Below are 15,762 nucleotides of genomic sequence, written 5' to 3'. Positions count from 1 at the left end.
GGGCACTAATCCAGCGCGATGTGAACGTTCTAAACCAGCGCGTTCACAGGAACCCACTAGAAAGCCGATTTAAATGGGCATTTATTTACAGCAATTGAACACTAAACTCCTTCCATTTGGCCTATAAATTAATGTAAATTAGATATAAAAATCATGTTATATTGTGAATTATTTGTGAATAATCTTTGGACACTTAGGCTATTTAAGAAATGGATAGATGTTTATATCTAGTAATTGAATTTTGATTAAACATGATTTTCTTTTTTAGTATTTACTATTTGTTTTAGCGTTTAACTTTATAATCGCTACCTTTTTTTCTAAAATTGAAAAATTGAGGAAAAACAACGTGTACAGAGTTGCTTATTGGTTGCAGTCTGAGGATTATGATGATGCTACTGATTATGATATGCCAATGTACCAGCTAGCAGCTGATCTTCTCCATAAAGACTTGGTCTTTTGCTAGAAATTGTAATTTATTTACCTATCCATAACTGACTTACAGCATATTATACAATAATATTAAAGTTCTGATCTTGAGAATATCACATTTTTGAATTTTCAAGGCAGTCTGGTTGTTTATTACCATTTCTGTCACATCGGTCAATTTTGTAATTAGCTACAATTAGGTAATTAGCTAATTATATGCTTTAATTTCATGTCATCCAAGTAAGATTGTTTTATATTTTTTCAGAATGCTTCAATCTATGATAGGTGAAAATTTCATTCAGTTCTCTTAATTCTTAAGAAAGTTACGGGCTTTTGACTATCCAAGATCACAGCTTTTTTGTAATGTCCATTGAAAATTAATAGGGAACAAGATGCTAATTTCCGAGTATGAAAATGGCCATAACTTTTTTTAATACTTGAGATATGAAAGTGAATTTGGTGTCAAATTAAACTTGTTGTTATGCTTTATCTGATGGGATAAATTGCAGACTTGATTTTTAAAATCTCAAAATTTTGTAACATTGCTACATAATGGTCTATCATAGAAGGCTAAGATAGACCAAGATAAACGCCTGCAAGATCCAATGGACTGACATGGATTAGACCAAAGATCTTATAGCGAGGCAGAAGGGAGGTCGGGGTTTTATTCCTAAAATGGCGGACGTGCCGTTTCGTTGCGTACTTCACGTCAGTCGATTGGATGTTGTATCTTTGTATAGAGCGCTCCTCTAGTATCTTTGGTCGGGATGGAACCAGGCTGGGCAAAGATGCTATAGCAAGCTATAGGATCAATGGGGCTGGGTGGATCCTTCACTGTGGCCAGCGCTCGCTGCACGCAAGGCAGCAACTCTACCGCTGCGCATGCGCCATCCTCACCGCCCGCTGACGTCATCAGCGCTGCTGGAAGGCAGATAGCGCGGCCGACATGTCATTTCCGGGCTGAGGCCCTGCGCTGTGCGCTCGCTTCCGTCACGTCTCGTCTGCCCCCGGGAGGGTCCGCGCGCCCCGTGCTCTGTCACCAGTGAGCCGAGCCGAGCGCCCGTGGTCCTCCGGGCCGGTCCTCCAGGCGGGGTGAGTGAGTGAGCCGAGCTGAGGGACCGTGCTCTGTCTGCAGGGGCGGGCGCTCTGGGGATCATGGACCGGGGCAGGATGAGGGGAGAGATAGATAGAGATAGAGAGACAGAGAGATAGATAGACATAGAGAGAGCGAGAGAGACACAAAGGCATGTAGGGTGGAATTTGGCAGATACTCACTGATAATAAATATCCAGAAAGGAGCACTGCATTTTTGGAATCACCATAAATTTAGCCCCCCAGATACCCTCCAGTTTAAAGCCCTTCAAACACAAGAGGGGAACCCAGAAACGAGTTCCCTGTGTCAGATGGTACTGAGATTAATTTCCCCTATTCAGTTAAATCCTGACCAGCCTCAGATCAATACTGACCCCCAATCACCAGTTAGACTGAACCAAATTATCAAACAATGTAAAGAAACGATTTGGAACATTGGGATAAAGAAACCAAAAGCCAAAGCAGATTAGAATGTTACCGTGCCCTAAAAATAGATTATAAATTGGCAGACTATCTCTCAACTGTTAGAGACATAAAGCAGACAGACCCTCACCAAATACAGGTTAAGTGACCACTATTTGGCAGTTGAAAAAGGAAGACAGAAGAGATTCTGGCAACCAAGAGAAAACAGAATATGCGGCCACTGTTTGACAGATGAGGTTGAAACAGTGGTGCACTTCCTCCTAAAATGCAAAATAATTGACAAAACAAGGAAAACATACTTTGACAAACTCAGTCGAGCAACCACAGATTTTAAAGAACTAGATGATATATCAAAACTAACAATAATACTTGGTGAAGGAAATGCAGCACATCTTGGTGCACAATACGTAACAGCATGCCATAACCTGAGAGACAGTGAATAACCAACATGCATGCACACTAATTGACATTAAATAATACTAATAAATTAATATTGAATTGCTAAACTTGCTATTCTGTTGTACTGCTTACTGCTGTAAGAACGTATAGCGATCAATAAAGGGCTATAGATGTATTGCGAGTATATGTACAGGTCTATTGCGGTTATATGTGCAGGGGCATATCTATCCATGCACTGATTACTTGTATTTATATTTATGCATTTTAAATAACCATATAACAATTACAGCACGGAAACAGGTCATCTCGGCCCTACAAGTCCGTGCCGAACAATTATTTTCCCTTAGTCCCACCTGCCTGCACTCGTACCATAACCCTCCATTCCCTTCTCATCCATATGCCTATCCAATTTATTTTTAAATGATACCAACAAACCTACCTCCACCACTTCCACTGGAAGCTCATTCCACACCCCTACCACTCTCTGAGTAAAGAAGTTCCCCCTCATGTTATCCCTAAACTTCTGTCCCTTAATATGTATGTTATGTTTTATACTTTGGCAATATAATGAGGTATTTTATCATGCCAATAAAGTTTTATGAATTGAAAATTGACAGAGAGAGAGAGAGAGTCAGTCAATGAGAGGAAGAGAAAGAGAGGCAGACAGGCTGTGATTAGTGGGGTACCGTATGCTTACTTTCATAGACTGATGAACAAGGACCCCCAGATCTGGTTGTACTTCCCCTTTTCCCAACATGACGCCATTTAGATAGTAATCTGCCTTCTTTTTTTTGCTACCAAAGTGGATAACCTCACATTTATCCGCATTAAACTTCATCTGCCATGTATCTGCCCACACCCCCAACCTGTCCAAGTCACCCTGCATTCTCATAGCATCCTCCTCACAGTTCACACTGCCACCCAGCTTTATGCCATCTGCAAATTTGCTAATGTTACTTTGAATCTCTTCATCCAAATCATTGATGTATATTGTAAATAGCTGCGGTCCCAGCACCATGTGGGACCTTATCATATGCTTTCTGAAAGTCCAGGTATACTACATCCACTGGCTCTCCCATGTCCATTTTCCTAGTTACGAGGGAAGTTAGGGTAGAAATAGCAGGGGCTATGACAGAAATATTTCAAATGTCATTAGAGACGGGAATGGTGCCGGAGGATTGGTGTAATGCACATGTTGTTCCATTGTTTTAAAAGGGTTCTAAGTGTAAACCTAGCAGTTATAGACCCGTTAGTTTGACGTCAGTAGTGGGAAAATTAATGGAAAGGATACTAAGAGATAATATAAGCATCTGGATAAACAGGGTCTGATTAGGAACAGTCAACATGGATTTGTGCCTGGAAGGCCATGTCTTGAATTTTTTGAAGAGGTTACTAGGGAAACTGATGAGGGTAAAGCAGTGGATGTTGTCTATATGGACTTCAGTAAGGCCTTTGACAAAGTTCCTCATGGAAGGTTGGTTAAGAAGGTTCAATTGTTGTGTATTAATGGTGGAGTAGCAAGATGGATTCAACGGTGGCTGAATTGGAGATACCAGAGAGTAATGGTGGATGGCTGTTTGTCAGGTTGGAGGCCGGTGACTAGTGGGGTGCCTCAGGCATCTGTGTTGGGTCCACTGTTGTTTTTTATATACATCAATGATCTGGATGATGGTGTGGTAAATTGGAATAGTAAGTATGCAGATGTTACTAAGATAGGTGGTGTTGTGGATAATGAAGTCTACAGAGAGATTTAGGCCATTTAGAAGAGTGGGCTGAAAGATGGCAGATGGAATTTAATGCTGATAAGTGTGAGGTGCTACATCTTGGCAGGACAAATCAAAATAGGACGTACATGGTAAATGGTAGCGAATTGAGGAATGCATGTTGAACAGAGGGATCTAGGAATAACTGTGGATAGTTCCCAAAAGGTGAAATCTCATGTAGATAGGGTGGTAAAGGAAGCTTTTGGTGTGCTGGCCTTTATAAATCAGAGCATTGAGTATAGAAGTTGGGATGTAATGTTAAAATTGTACAAGGCATTGGTGAGACCAATTCTGGAGTATGGTGTACAATTTTGGTCGCCAAATTATAGGAAAGATGTCAACAAAATAGAGAGAGTACAGAGGAGATTTATTAGAATGTTGCCTGAGTTTCAGCAACTAAGTTACAGAGCAAGGTTGAACAAGTTAGGTCTTTATTCTTTGGAGCGCAGAAGGTTAAGGGGGGACTCGATAGAGGTCTTTAAAATGGTGAGAGGGATAGACAGAGTTGATGTGGACAAGCTTTTCCCATTGAGAGTAGGGAAGATTCAAACAAGAGGACATGACTTGAGAATTAAGGGACAGAAGTTTAGGGGTAACATGAGGGGGAACTTCTTTACTCAGAGAGTGGTAGCTGTGTGGAATGAGCTTCCAGGTGGAAGTGGTGGAGGCAGGTTCGATTTTATCATTTAAAAATAAATTGGATGGGTATATGGACGGGAAAGGAATGGAGGGTTATGGTCTGAGTGCAGGTAGATGGGACTAGGGGAGATTATGTGTTCAGCACGACTAGAAGGGCCAAGATGGCCTGTTTCCGTGCTGTAATTGTTATATGGTATTGTTATATTCTATTGCAGCCAATTCATCTTCAAAAAATTCCAGAAGTTTAGTCGAGCATGATTTCCCCTTCGTAAATCAATGCTGACTCGGACCGATCCTGTTACTGCTATCCAAATGTGCGGCTATCTCACCTTTTTTTAATTGACTCCAGCATCTTCCCCACCACCTATGTCAGGCTTACAGGTCTACAATTCCCCGTTTTCTCTCTCCTGCCTTTCTTAAAAAGTGGGATAACATTAGCTACCCTCCAATCCACATGAACTGATCCTGAGTCTACAGAACATTGGAAAATTATCACCAATGCATTCACGATTTCTAGAGCCACTGCCTTAAGTGCCCTGGGATGCAGACCATCAGGCCCTGGGGATTTATCAGCCTTCAGTCTCATCAGTCTATCCAACAACATTTCCTGCCTACTGTGCATTTCCTTCAGTTCCTCTGTCACCCCAGATCCTCTGGCCACTACTATATCAGGAAGATTGGGTCCTCCTTAGTGAAGACAGATCCAAAGTCCCTGTTCAACTCATCTGCCATTTGCTTGTTTCCCATAATAAATTCACTTTTTCGGTCTTCAAGTGTCCAACTTTGGTCTTAATTTTTTTTTCCTCTTCACGTACCTAAAGAAGCTTTTACTATCCTGCTTTATATTCTTAGCTAGCTTACCTTCGTACCTCATCTTTTCTCCCAGTATTGTCTTTTTGGTTATCTTCTGTTGTTCTTTAAACATTACCCAATCCTCTTGCTTCCCGCTCATCTTTGCTACGTTGTACTTCTTCGCTTTAATTTTTATACTGTCCCTGACGTCCCTTGTCAGCCATGGTCGTCTCTTTCTCCCCTTGGAATCTTTCTTCCTCCTAGGAATGAACTGATCCTGCACCTTCTGTATTATTCCTAGAAACACCTGCCATTTTTATTGCACTGTCATCCCTGCTAGTGTATCTTTCCAGTCAACTTTGGCCAGCCCCTCCCTCATGGCCCCATAGTCCCCTTTATTCAACTGCAACACTGACACCTACGATCTACTCTTCTCCTTCTCCAATTGTAGATTAAACCTGACCATGTTATGGTCACTGCCTCGTAATGGCTCATTAACCTCGAGGTCCTTTATCAAATCCGGTTCATTACATAACACTACATCCAGAATTGCCAATTCCCTGGCAGCCTCCAATACAAGCTGTTCAAAGAATCCATCACGAAGGCACTGTACAAAGTTCCTTTCTTGCGGTCAGTCTACCAGCATGTTGAATCTCCCATAACAATCACAGCATTGCTTTTGTGACGTGCCAATTTTAACTACTGATTCAACTTGCGCCCTATGTCCAGGCTACTGTTTGGGGGCCTGTAAATTAGTCCCATTTGGGTCTTTTTATCCTTGCAATTCCTTGGTTCTATCCGTACTGACTCCACGTCTCCTGTTTCAATGTCACCCCTTGCAAGAGACTGAATTTCATTCCTCACCAACAGGGCAACCCCACACCCTCTGCTGATCTGCCTGTCTTTTCGATAAGAGGTATACACTTGAATATTCAATTCCCAGCAATGGCCCTCTTGCAGCCATGTCTCAGTAATTCCCACAACATCATACTTGCCAGTTTCTAACTGAGCTTCCAGCTCGTCCACTTTATTCCTTATACTTCGCGCATTCATATACAGTACTTTGACCTCCGTATTCACTTCCCCCCTCACAATTGGCCCTGACCTTACTCTGTTGTCCATTCTCAAGCTATCCTTCCCATTAATTTGAGAATCTTTTGTAATTTTTCCTGTAGCCACTTCCCCGTCAACTCCATCTTTATACTACCAATTTGTCAATCCCTCCCCCCACTATTTAGTTTAAACTCACACGTTTAGTCCTAGCAAACCTGCCTGCAGAATGTGGGTCCCCCTCCAGTTAAGATGTAACCCGTCCCTTTTGTACAAGTCACCCCCACCCCAGAAGAGATCCCAGTGGTCTATAAATCTAAATCCTTGCTCCCTGCACCAGCCCCTCAGCCACACATTCAGATCCCTTATCTCCATTCCTGTCCTCACTAGCACGTGGTACTGGAAGCAATCCAGAGATAACCAGCCTAGTAGTCCGGCATTTCAGTCTTCTTCCTAACTCTCTGAAGTCATGTTGGAGAACCTCCTTCCTCTTCTTCCCGATGTCGTTTGTACCCACGTGCACAACTACTGCACTACTGAGAGACAGAGACAGTGTGGGAGACAGAGAGAGAAACAGAGACAGAGAGAGAGACAAGGAGGGAGAGAGAGTGAGACAGAGAGGGAGGGACAGTGAGAGAGAGAAAGAAGCAGACAGAGAGAGTGAGACAGACAGTGTGAGAGAGAGAGAGAGAGAGAAAGGGGAAGAGAGAGAGAGAGAGGTAGAGAAAGGGAGTGAGAGACATGGTGAGAGGGAGAGACCGAGAGAGAGAGCGACAGATAGACAGGGAGGGAGAGGGGGAGAGAGCGAGAGAGAGAGAGACAGAGAGGGAGAGACAGAGAGAAAGAGGGAGAGACAGATAGAGAGAGTGTATACATGCACTGTATACTTGTATTTATACTTATGCATTTCAAATATGTATGTCATGTTTTATACTTTGGCAATATAACAAGGTTTTTTTTATCATGACAATAAAGTTTTTAAATTGAATTGAAAAAATTGAAATTGAGTGTATGAGAGTGAGACAGCGAGAGAGAGGCAGAGTGAGCGAGAGGGAGAGACTGAGAGGCAGAGAGAGACAGACAGTGAGTGACGGAGAGAGCGAGAGGCAGAGGGAGGGACACAGAGGCTGAGACACAGAGGGAGAGAGACATAGAGATAGAGGGACAGAGATAGAGTGAGAGAAAGAAAAAGACAGGGACAGAGGGAGAGAGACAGGGACAGAGGGAGAGAGAGACAGAGAGAGATAGGGAGAGACAGAAAGAGAGAGACAGTGAGACAGGCAGAGAGGTTGAGAGACAGAGAGACAGTCAGGGAGATAGAGGAGGAGAGTGAAAGAGAGAGAAACATGGAGAGAGACAGACAGAGAGAGATATAGAGAGAGGGACAGAGATAGAGAGAAATGAGAGAGAGGGAGAAAAATGAGACAGAGTGGGACAGACAGAGAGAGAGAGGTGTGAGTGAGAGAGAGAGAGAGAGAGAGAGAGAGAGAGGAGTGAGACAGAGAGAGACGGACCGAGAGAGAGACAAACAAACAGAGACAGACAGAGGGAGAGACAGAGAGAGAGAGAGACAGACAGAGTGACAGACAGAGAGAGAGAGAGACAGATAGAGAGGGAGAGAGAGAGAGAGAGAGAGGGAGATAGATAGATAGAGAGAGAGAGAGACAGAGGGAGAGGGACAGAGATAGAGAGAGAGCTACAGACAGAGGAAGTGAGGGAGAGAGAGAGAGACCAACATGCACGTATATACGCACACACTAATTGACATTAACTAACACTAAGAAATTAATATTGAATTGCTAAACTTGCTATTGGGTTGTACTGCTTACAGCTGCAAGAACGTGTAGCAATCAATAAAGGGCTATAGGCCTATTGCAAGTTTATGTACAGGGACATATAGAAACATAGAAATTAGGTGCAGGAGTAGGCCATTCGGCCCTTCGAGCCTGCACCGCCATTCAATATGATCATGGCTGATCATCCAACTCAGTATCCCGTACCTGCCTTCTCTCCATACCCCCTGATCCCCTTAGCCACACGGGCCACATCTAACTCCCTCTTAAATATAGCCAATGAAACTGGCCTCAACTACCCTCTGTGGCAGAGAGTTCCAGAGATTCACCACTCTCTGTGTGAAAAAAGTTCTTCTCATCTCGGTTTTAAAGGGATTTCCCCCTTATCCTTAAGCTGTGACCCCTTGTCCTGGACTTCCCTAACATCGGGAACAATCTTCCTGCATCTAGCCTGTCCAACCCCTTAAGAATTTTGTAAGTTTCTATAAGATCCCCTCTCAATCTCCTAAATTCTAGAGAGTATAAACCAAGTCTATCCAGTCTTTCTTCATAAGACAGTCCTGACATCCCAGGAATCAGTCTGGTGAACCGTCTCTGCACTCCCTCTATGGCAATAATGTCCTTCCTCAGATTTGGAGACCAAAACTGTACGCAATACTCCAGGTGTGGTCTCACCAAGACCCTGTACAGCTGCAGTAGAACCTCCCTGCTCCTATACTCAAATCCTTTTGCTATGAAAGATAATATACCATTCGCTTTCTTTACTGCCTGCTGCACCTGCATGCCTACCTTCAATGACTGGTGTACCATGACACCCAGGTCTCACTGCATCTCCCCCTTTCCCAATCGGCCACCATTTAGATAATAGTCTGCTTTCCCGTTTTTGCCACCAAAATGGATAACCTCACATTTATCCACATTATACTGCATCTGCCAAACATTTGCCCACTCACCCAGCCCATCCAAGTCACCTTGCAGTCTCCTAGCATCCTCCTCACAGCTAACACTGCCCCCAGCTTAGTGTCATCCGCAAACTTGGAGATATTGCCTTCAATTCCCTCATCCAGATCATTAATATATATTGTAAATAGCTGGGGTCCCAGCACTGAGCCTTGCGGTACCCCACTAGTCACTGCCTGCCATTGTGAAAAGGACCCGTTTACTCCTACTCTTTGCTTCCTGTTTGCCAGCCAGTTCTCTATCCACATCAATACTGAACCCCCAATGCCGTGTGCTTTAAGTTTGTATACTAATCTCTTATGTGGGACCTTGTCGAAAGCCTTCTGGAAGTGCAGATACACCACATCCACTGGTTCTCCCCTATCCACGCTACTAGTTACATCCTCGAAAAATTCTATGAGATTCGTCAGACATGATTTACCTTTCGTAAATCCATGCTGACATTGTCCAATGATTTCACCACTTTCCAAATGTGCTGCTATCCCATCTTTAATAACTGACTCTAGCAGTTTCCCCACTACCGATGTTCGACCAACTGGTCTGTAATTCCCCATTTTCTCTCTCCCTCCCTTCTTAAAAAGTGGGGTTACGTTTGCTACCCGCCAATCTTCAGGAACTACTCCAGAATCTAAAGAGTTTTGAAAGATTATTACTAATGCATCCACTATTTCTGGAGCTACTTCCTTAAGTACTCTGGGATGCAGCCTATCTGGCCTTGGGGATTTATCGGCCTTTAATCCATTCAGTTTACCCAACACCACTTCCCGGCTAACCTGGATTTCACTCAATTCCTCCAACTCCTTTGACCCGCGGTCCCCTGCTATTTCCGGCAAATTATTTATGTCTTCATTAGTGAAGACGGAACCAAAGTAGTTATTCAATTGGTCCGCCATATCCTTGTTCCCCATGATCAACTCACCTGTTTCTGACTGCAAGGGACCTACATTTGTTTTAACTAATCTCTTTCTTTTCACATATCTATAAAAACTTTTGCAGTCAGTTTTTATGTTCCCTGCCAGTTTTCTTTCATAATCTATTTTCCCTTTCCTAATTAAGCCCTTTGTCCTCCTCTGCTGGTCTTTGAATTTCTCCCAGTCCCGGTATGCTGCTTTTTCTGGCTAATTTGTATGCATCATCCTTCGCTTTGATACTATCCTTGATTTCCCTTGTTATCCATGGATGTACTACCTTCCCTGATTTATTCTTTTGCCAAACTGGGATGAACAATTTTTGTAGTTCATCCATGCAGTCTTTAAATGTCTTCCATTGCATATCCACCGTCAACCCTTTTAGAATTAATTGCCAGTCAATCTTGGCCAATTCACGTCTCATACCCTCAAAGTTACCTTTCTTTAAGTTCAGAACCATTGTTTCTGAATTAACAATGTCACTCTCCATCCTAATGAAGAACTCAACCATATTATGGTCACTCTTGCCCAAGGGGGCACGTACAACAAGATTGCTAACTAACCCTTCCTCATTACTCAATACGCAGTCTAAAATAGCCTGCTCTCTCGTTGGTTCCTCTACATGTTGATCTAGATAACTATCCCGCATACATTACAAGAATTCCTCTTCCTCAGCACCCCTGCCAATTTGATTCACCCAATCTATATGTAGATTGAAGTCACCCATTGTAAATGTTTTGCCTTTGTCGCACGCATTTCTAATTTCCTGTTTGATACCATCTCCTACTTCACTACTACTGTTAGGTGGCCTGTACACAACACCCACCAGCGTTTTCTGCCCCTTAGTGTTTCGCAGCTCTACCCATACCGATTCCACATCCTCCAAACTAATGTCCTTCCTTTCCATTGCATTAATCCCCTCTCTAATCAGTAACGCTACCCCACCTCCTTTTCCTTTCTCTCTATCCCTCCTGAATATTGAATATCCTTGGATGTTCAGCTCCCAGCCTTGGTCACCCTGGAGCCATGTCTCCGTGATCCCAACTATATCATAGTCATTAATAGCTATCTGCACATTCAACTCATCCACCTTATAACAAATGCTCCTTGCATTGAGACACAAAGCCTTCAGGCTTGTTTTTACAACACTCTTACCCCTTATACAATTATGTTGAAATGTGTCCCTTTTTGATTTTTGCCCTGGTTTTGTCTGCCTGCCACTTTTACTTTTCACCTTGCTACCTATTTCTTCTACCCTCATTTTACACCTTCTACGCTCACACATTTAAGAAACCCTTTCCCTTTAACTCCATCCTCCACTATCCCATTCAGCACCCCACCCCCCTTATTCAGTTTAAAGCCACCCGCGTAGCAGTGGCAAACCTGCCTGCCAGAATGCTGGTCCCACACCTGTTAAGATGCAATCCGTCCCTTTTGTACAGTACCCCCTTACCCCAAAACAGATCCCAGTGATCTAAGAATCTAAATCCCTGCCCCGTGCACCAGTTCCTCAGCCACACGTTCAGGTCCCGTATCTCCCTGTTCCTGCTCTCGCCAGCACGGGGAACTGGAAGCAAACCGGAGATAACAACCCTGGAGGTCCTGCTTTTCAACATTTTTCCGAGCTCTCTAAAGTCACGCTGCAGAATATTCATCCCCTTTTTTCCGACATCGTTTGTGCCGACATGCACTACCACTTCCGGATGTTCACCTACGCCCTTGAGGATTTTCTGCATTCTGTCCGTGACATCCTGGATCCTGGCACCGGGAAGGCAGCACACCATCCTCGCATCCCATCTGTTGCCGCAGACACCCCTGTCCGTACCTCTCACGATGGAGTCTCCCACGACAATGGCCTTGCCTGCCTTAGGCCTTTTTGGTTTTGGCTCAACAGCCCTATTCGCATCGCAAGCCAGTCCGCCGCTCACGTCTTCTGTCCCAACAGCTTCTAAGCGGATGAACCTGTTTACAAGAGGTACACCACCCGGGGACGTTGGCATTCCATGCTTCCCTCCCTTTCTCACTGTCTCCCACCTTCTCTCTTCCAGTACCTTAGGTGTAACAATCGTACTGTAGGACTTGTCGAGGAACGACTCCGTTTCTCGTACGAACCGGAGGTCATCCACTTGCTTCTCCAGTTCCCCAACACGGCCCTTCAGGAGCTCTACCTGGATGCATTTTTCGCATTTGTAGCAGCCAGAGGCACCAGCGGTGTCCTTGACCTCCCACATACTGCAAGCATCGCACTGAATCAGCTTGCCTGACATCTCCTTCTTTTGTCTCTACCTCTCAAGCATATTGCGTGGTCTCCTCTCCGAAGACTCTCGAGCCAAAGACTCACACTTTTCTCACAAGGCCGCTCACCCACTGCCGCTCGCTAAGAGCTGTCCTGCTTAAATTGACTGATAAATTGCCTGATTTACCAATTTACAAAGCAAATTCCTTAGTTTTCAACTGTTTTCACCCCTCTGACTCACTTCTCTCCTCCCACTTGGGCTAGAGCCAATCAGTCGTATCTCTTGCTAATCTGCTGCTGCTGTTGTTCCTCCCAAATCTACAGCAGTTCCTCCCAAATCTACTATCCATGCACTGTATACTTGTATTTATACTTATGCATTTTAAATATGTATGTCATGTTTTATACTTTGGCAATATAACAATGTTTTTTTATCATGCCAATAAAGTTTTTAAATTGAAATTGAATTGAACATTGAATTGAGAGAGAAAGAGAGATGGAGAGACTGAGAAAGAGACACAGACAGAGAGGGACAGAGACAGAGATAGAGAGAGGCAGAGAGAGAGTGCTGGAATAACTCAGCAGGACAGGCAGCATCTGTGGAGAAGATAGACGCAAAGTGCTGGAGTAATTCAGCAGGTCAGGCAGCATCAGTGGAGAGAAGGAATGGGTGATATTTTGGGTCGAGACCCTCATTTGGATTACTTTAGTTTAGAAATGCAGCGTTGAAACGGGTCTTTCAGCCGGCCAGCGATCACCCCGTACACTAGCACTATCCTACACACATTAGGGACAATTTAACAATCTTGTGGAGCCCAATTAATCTACAAGCCTGAATGTCTTTGAAATGTTGGAGGAAACCGGAGCACCTGGAGTAAAAACCCACGCAGTTCATGGGGAGAACGTACAAACTCCGCACATACAGCACTTGTACTCAGGATCGAGCCTGGGTCTCTTGAGTTGAGGCAGCAACTGCACCACTGTGCCACGCAGAATTATATAATGGTTTCCTCTGCCATAAACACACCCAATATGTGTTAGTAATGCTACTTACACTTTTTGTATACCTGTGTTAGTAATGTCCTGTTTCCCAGTTGTTGACCCTCTGTGTTCCCCTCCTGCAGGGTTTAGGAGCCATTGCTGTCGACGGAGAGACGGGGACATGAGCAGCCATTGAGGGCGGCCAGGGTGCCGGTGAGTCCCCCTCCCCCGCATTTGTTCGGTGTCCGGGCTTTGCTTCAGTGGAGGACCACATGACGGGGCACAAGAAGGAGAAGCATTATGAGTGCGGCGTGTGTGGCCAGGCCTGGCAGAGCCCCAGTGATCTGGAGACCCACCAGCGGGTGCACACGGGAGAACGCCCCTTCGACTGCTCAGAGTGCGGCAAGAGCTTCACCCGCTCCAACAACCTGCTGCGGCACAACCGCGTGCACTCCAGCGAGAGGCCCTTCACCTGCTCCGACTGCGGCAAGAGCTTCAAGACGGCGAATTACCTGAAGAGACACCGGCGGGTGCACACGGGCGAGAAGCCCTATGACTGCTCCACCTGCGGCAAGAGCTTTGCCTGGTTGTCAGGGCTGCGGGACCACCGGCAGGTGCACAGCAGTGAGCGGCCCTTCACCTGCGTGGTCTGCAGCAAAGACTTCAAGTTGTCCAGGGACCTGAAGGTGCACAGGCGCCTGCACACTGGGGAGCGGCCCTACACCTGCAGCGACTGCGGCAAGGGCTTCATCCAGTCCAGCAACCTGCTGGTGCACCAGCGCACCCACACCGGCGAGCGCCCCTACACCTGCAGCCACTGCGGCAAGGGCTTCACCCACTCCGGCAACCTGCTGGTGCACCAGCGCACCCACACCGGCGAGCGCCCCTACACCTGCACCCAGTGCGGCAAGGGCTTCACCCACTCCAGCCACCTGCTGAAGCACCAACGCACCCACACCGGCGAGCGTCCCTTCACCTGCACCCAGTGCGGCAAGGGCTTCACCCAGTCCAGTCACCTGCTGAAGCACCAGCGCACCCATACCGGCGAGCGCCCCTATACCTGCGCCCAGTGCGGCAAGGGCTTCATCCACTCCACCAGCCTGCTGGAGCACCACCGCACCCACACAGGCGAGCGCCCCTTCACCTGCGCCCAGTGCGGCAAGGGCTTCACCCGCTCCAGCAACCTGCTGAGGCACCAGCGCACCCACACCGGCGAGCGTCCCTTCACCTGCGCCCAGTGCGGCAAGGGCTTCACCCGCTCCTCCAAGCTGCTGTCCCACCAGCGGGTGCACGACAGCGACAGTCCCGTCCCTAGCCCGGTGTGTGGAGAGCACTTTGCTACGGCCTCCCACGCCCTGTCTCACCAGCACGTGCAAACCTGTGGCCAGCCCTAGGACTTCCCTTACAGTGGTGAGGAGCTTGACAGCTTGCGGGGGTTGCGGCACCACCGGTGGGCTCACGCCGACGAGCGGCTGCTCCCACGACGGCAAGCGGCTGCTCCCACGACGGCAAGCATTTCAACAGCGCACGGTGGTACAGGTTTCACCCCTCTTGACCACCTGCTGGAGCACCGGCGAGTTCACACCAGCCAGTGCCCCTTCACTTGCCCGCTCTATGGCAAGGCCTTTGCTCGCTCCTCCAGCCTGCTGGCACACCGCCACGTGGATAAGAGCTGTTTAGGTAAACACAAAATGCTGGAAGGAATGGGTAATGTTTCGGGTTGAGATCTTCAGTCACCAATACCTTCTCTCCAGAGAGGCTGCTTGTCCTGCTGAGTTACTCAAGCACTTTTTCCTTTTTTGCAAACCAGCAGTTCCTTGTTTGTAAACCATTCTGGTTAACCACCTCTGCACCTTCTACAAAGCCTCCACATCAGTCCTGTGATCAGAACTGTATGCCATACTCCAAATGCTACCTGACCAATGTCCCTTAAAGCTGCACATATAAATTCCTCTCTCTCCTTCTCCACACTCCCCCCCCCCCCCCACTCGGACACAAATTCTCTCCACTTCACCCTCTCGTACTCTCCTCCTCTCTCTCACACACTCCCTCTCTCGCTCCCTGTCTCTCTCACATGATCCCTCTCTCGCTCCCTGTCTCTCTCACACACAAAATCTCTCTCTCTTGTATCTAGACTAGGCGTGCATTTCACCCTACACTTGCACTCAGTCCGCCAAGGCCTGTTGGATCTCCCAGTTGCCAACCATTTTAACTCCTTCCCGCTCCCACACTGATCTTTCTGGCCTGGGCCTCCTCCATTGCCAGAGTGAGGATGAAAGAGCTAATAGTCAAATCTAAAA

General features: G+C 46.2%; 1 protein-coding gene across 2 annotated transcripts; it reads left to right on the top strand.

Annotated features, from left to right (window-relative positions):
* Positions 1-1,356: 1,356 nt before the first annotated feature.
* LOC129715575 (gastrula zinc finger protein XlCGF8.2DB-like) lies at positions 1,357-15,414 on the top strand. 2 transcript variants are annotated; one of them, XM_055665447.1, is made up of 2 exons: positions 1,357-1,518; positions 13,606-15,414. In XM_055665447.1, the coding sequence occupies exon 2, from the start codon at positions 13,735-13,737 to the stop codon at positions 14,854-14,856; it is 1,122 nt and encodes a 373-aa protein (XP_055521422.1). In that variant the 5' UTR covers positions 1,357-1,518; positions 13,606-13,734; the 3' UTR covers positions 14,857-15,414. The 2 variants fall into 2 exon arrangements, with proteins under 2 accessions (XP_055521422.1, XP_055521423.1); XM_055665448.1 differs by having other exon boundaries at positions 1,372-1,468.
* Positions 15,415-15,762: the final 348 nt, after the last annotated feature.

Source organism: Leucoraja erinacea, unplaced genomic scaffold (genome assembly GCF_028641065.1).
Source record: "Leucoraja erinacea ecotype New England unplaced genomic scaffold, Leri_hhj_1 Leri_125S, whole genome shotgun sequence".
Taxonomy (NCBI): domain Eukaryota; kingdom Metazoa; phylum Chordata; class Chondrichthyes; order Rajiformes; family Rajidae; genus Leucoraja; species Leucoraja erinaceus.
This window is presented reverse-complemented; position numbering and strand designations above follow the sequence as displayed.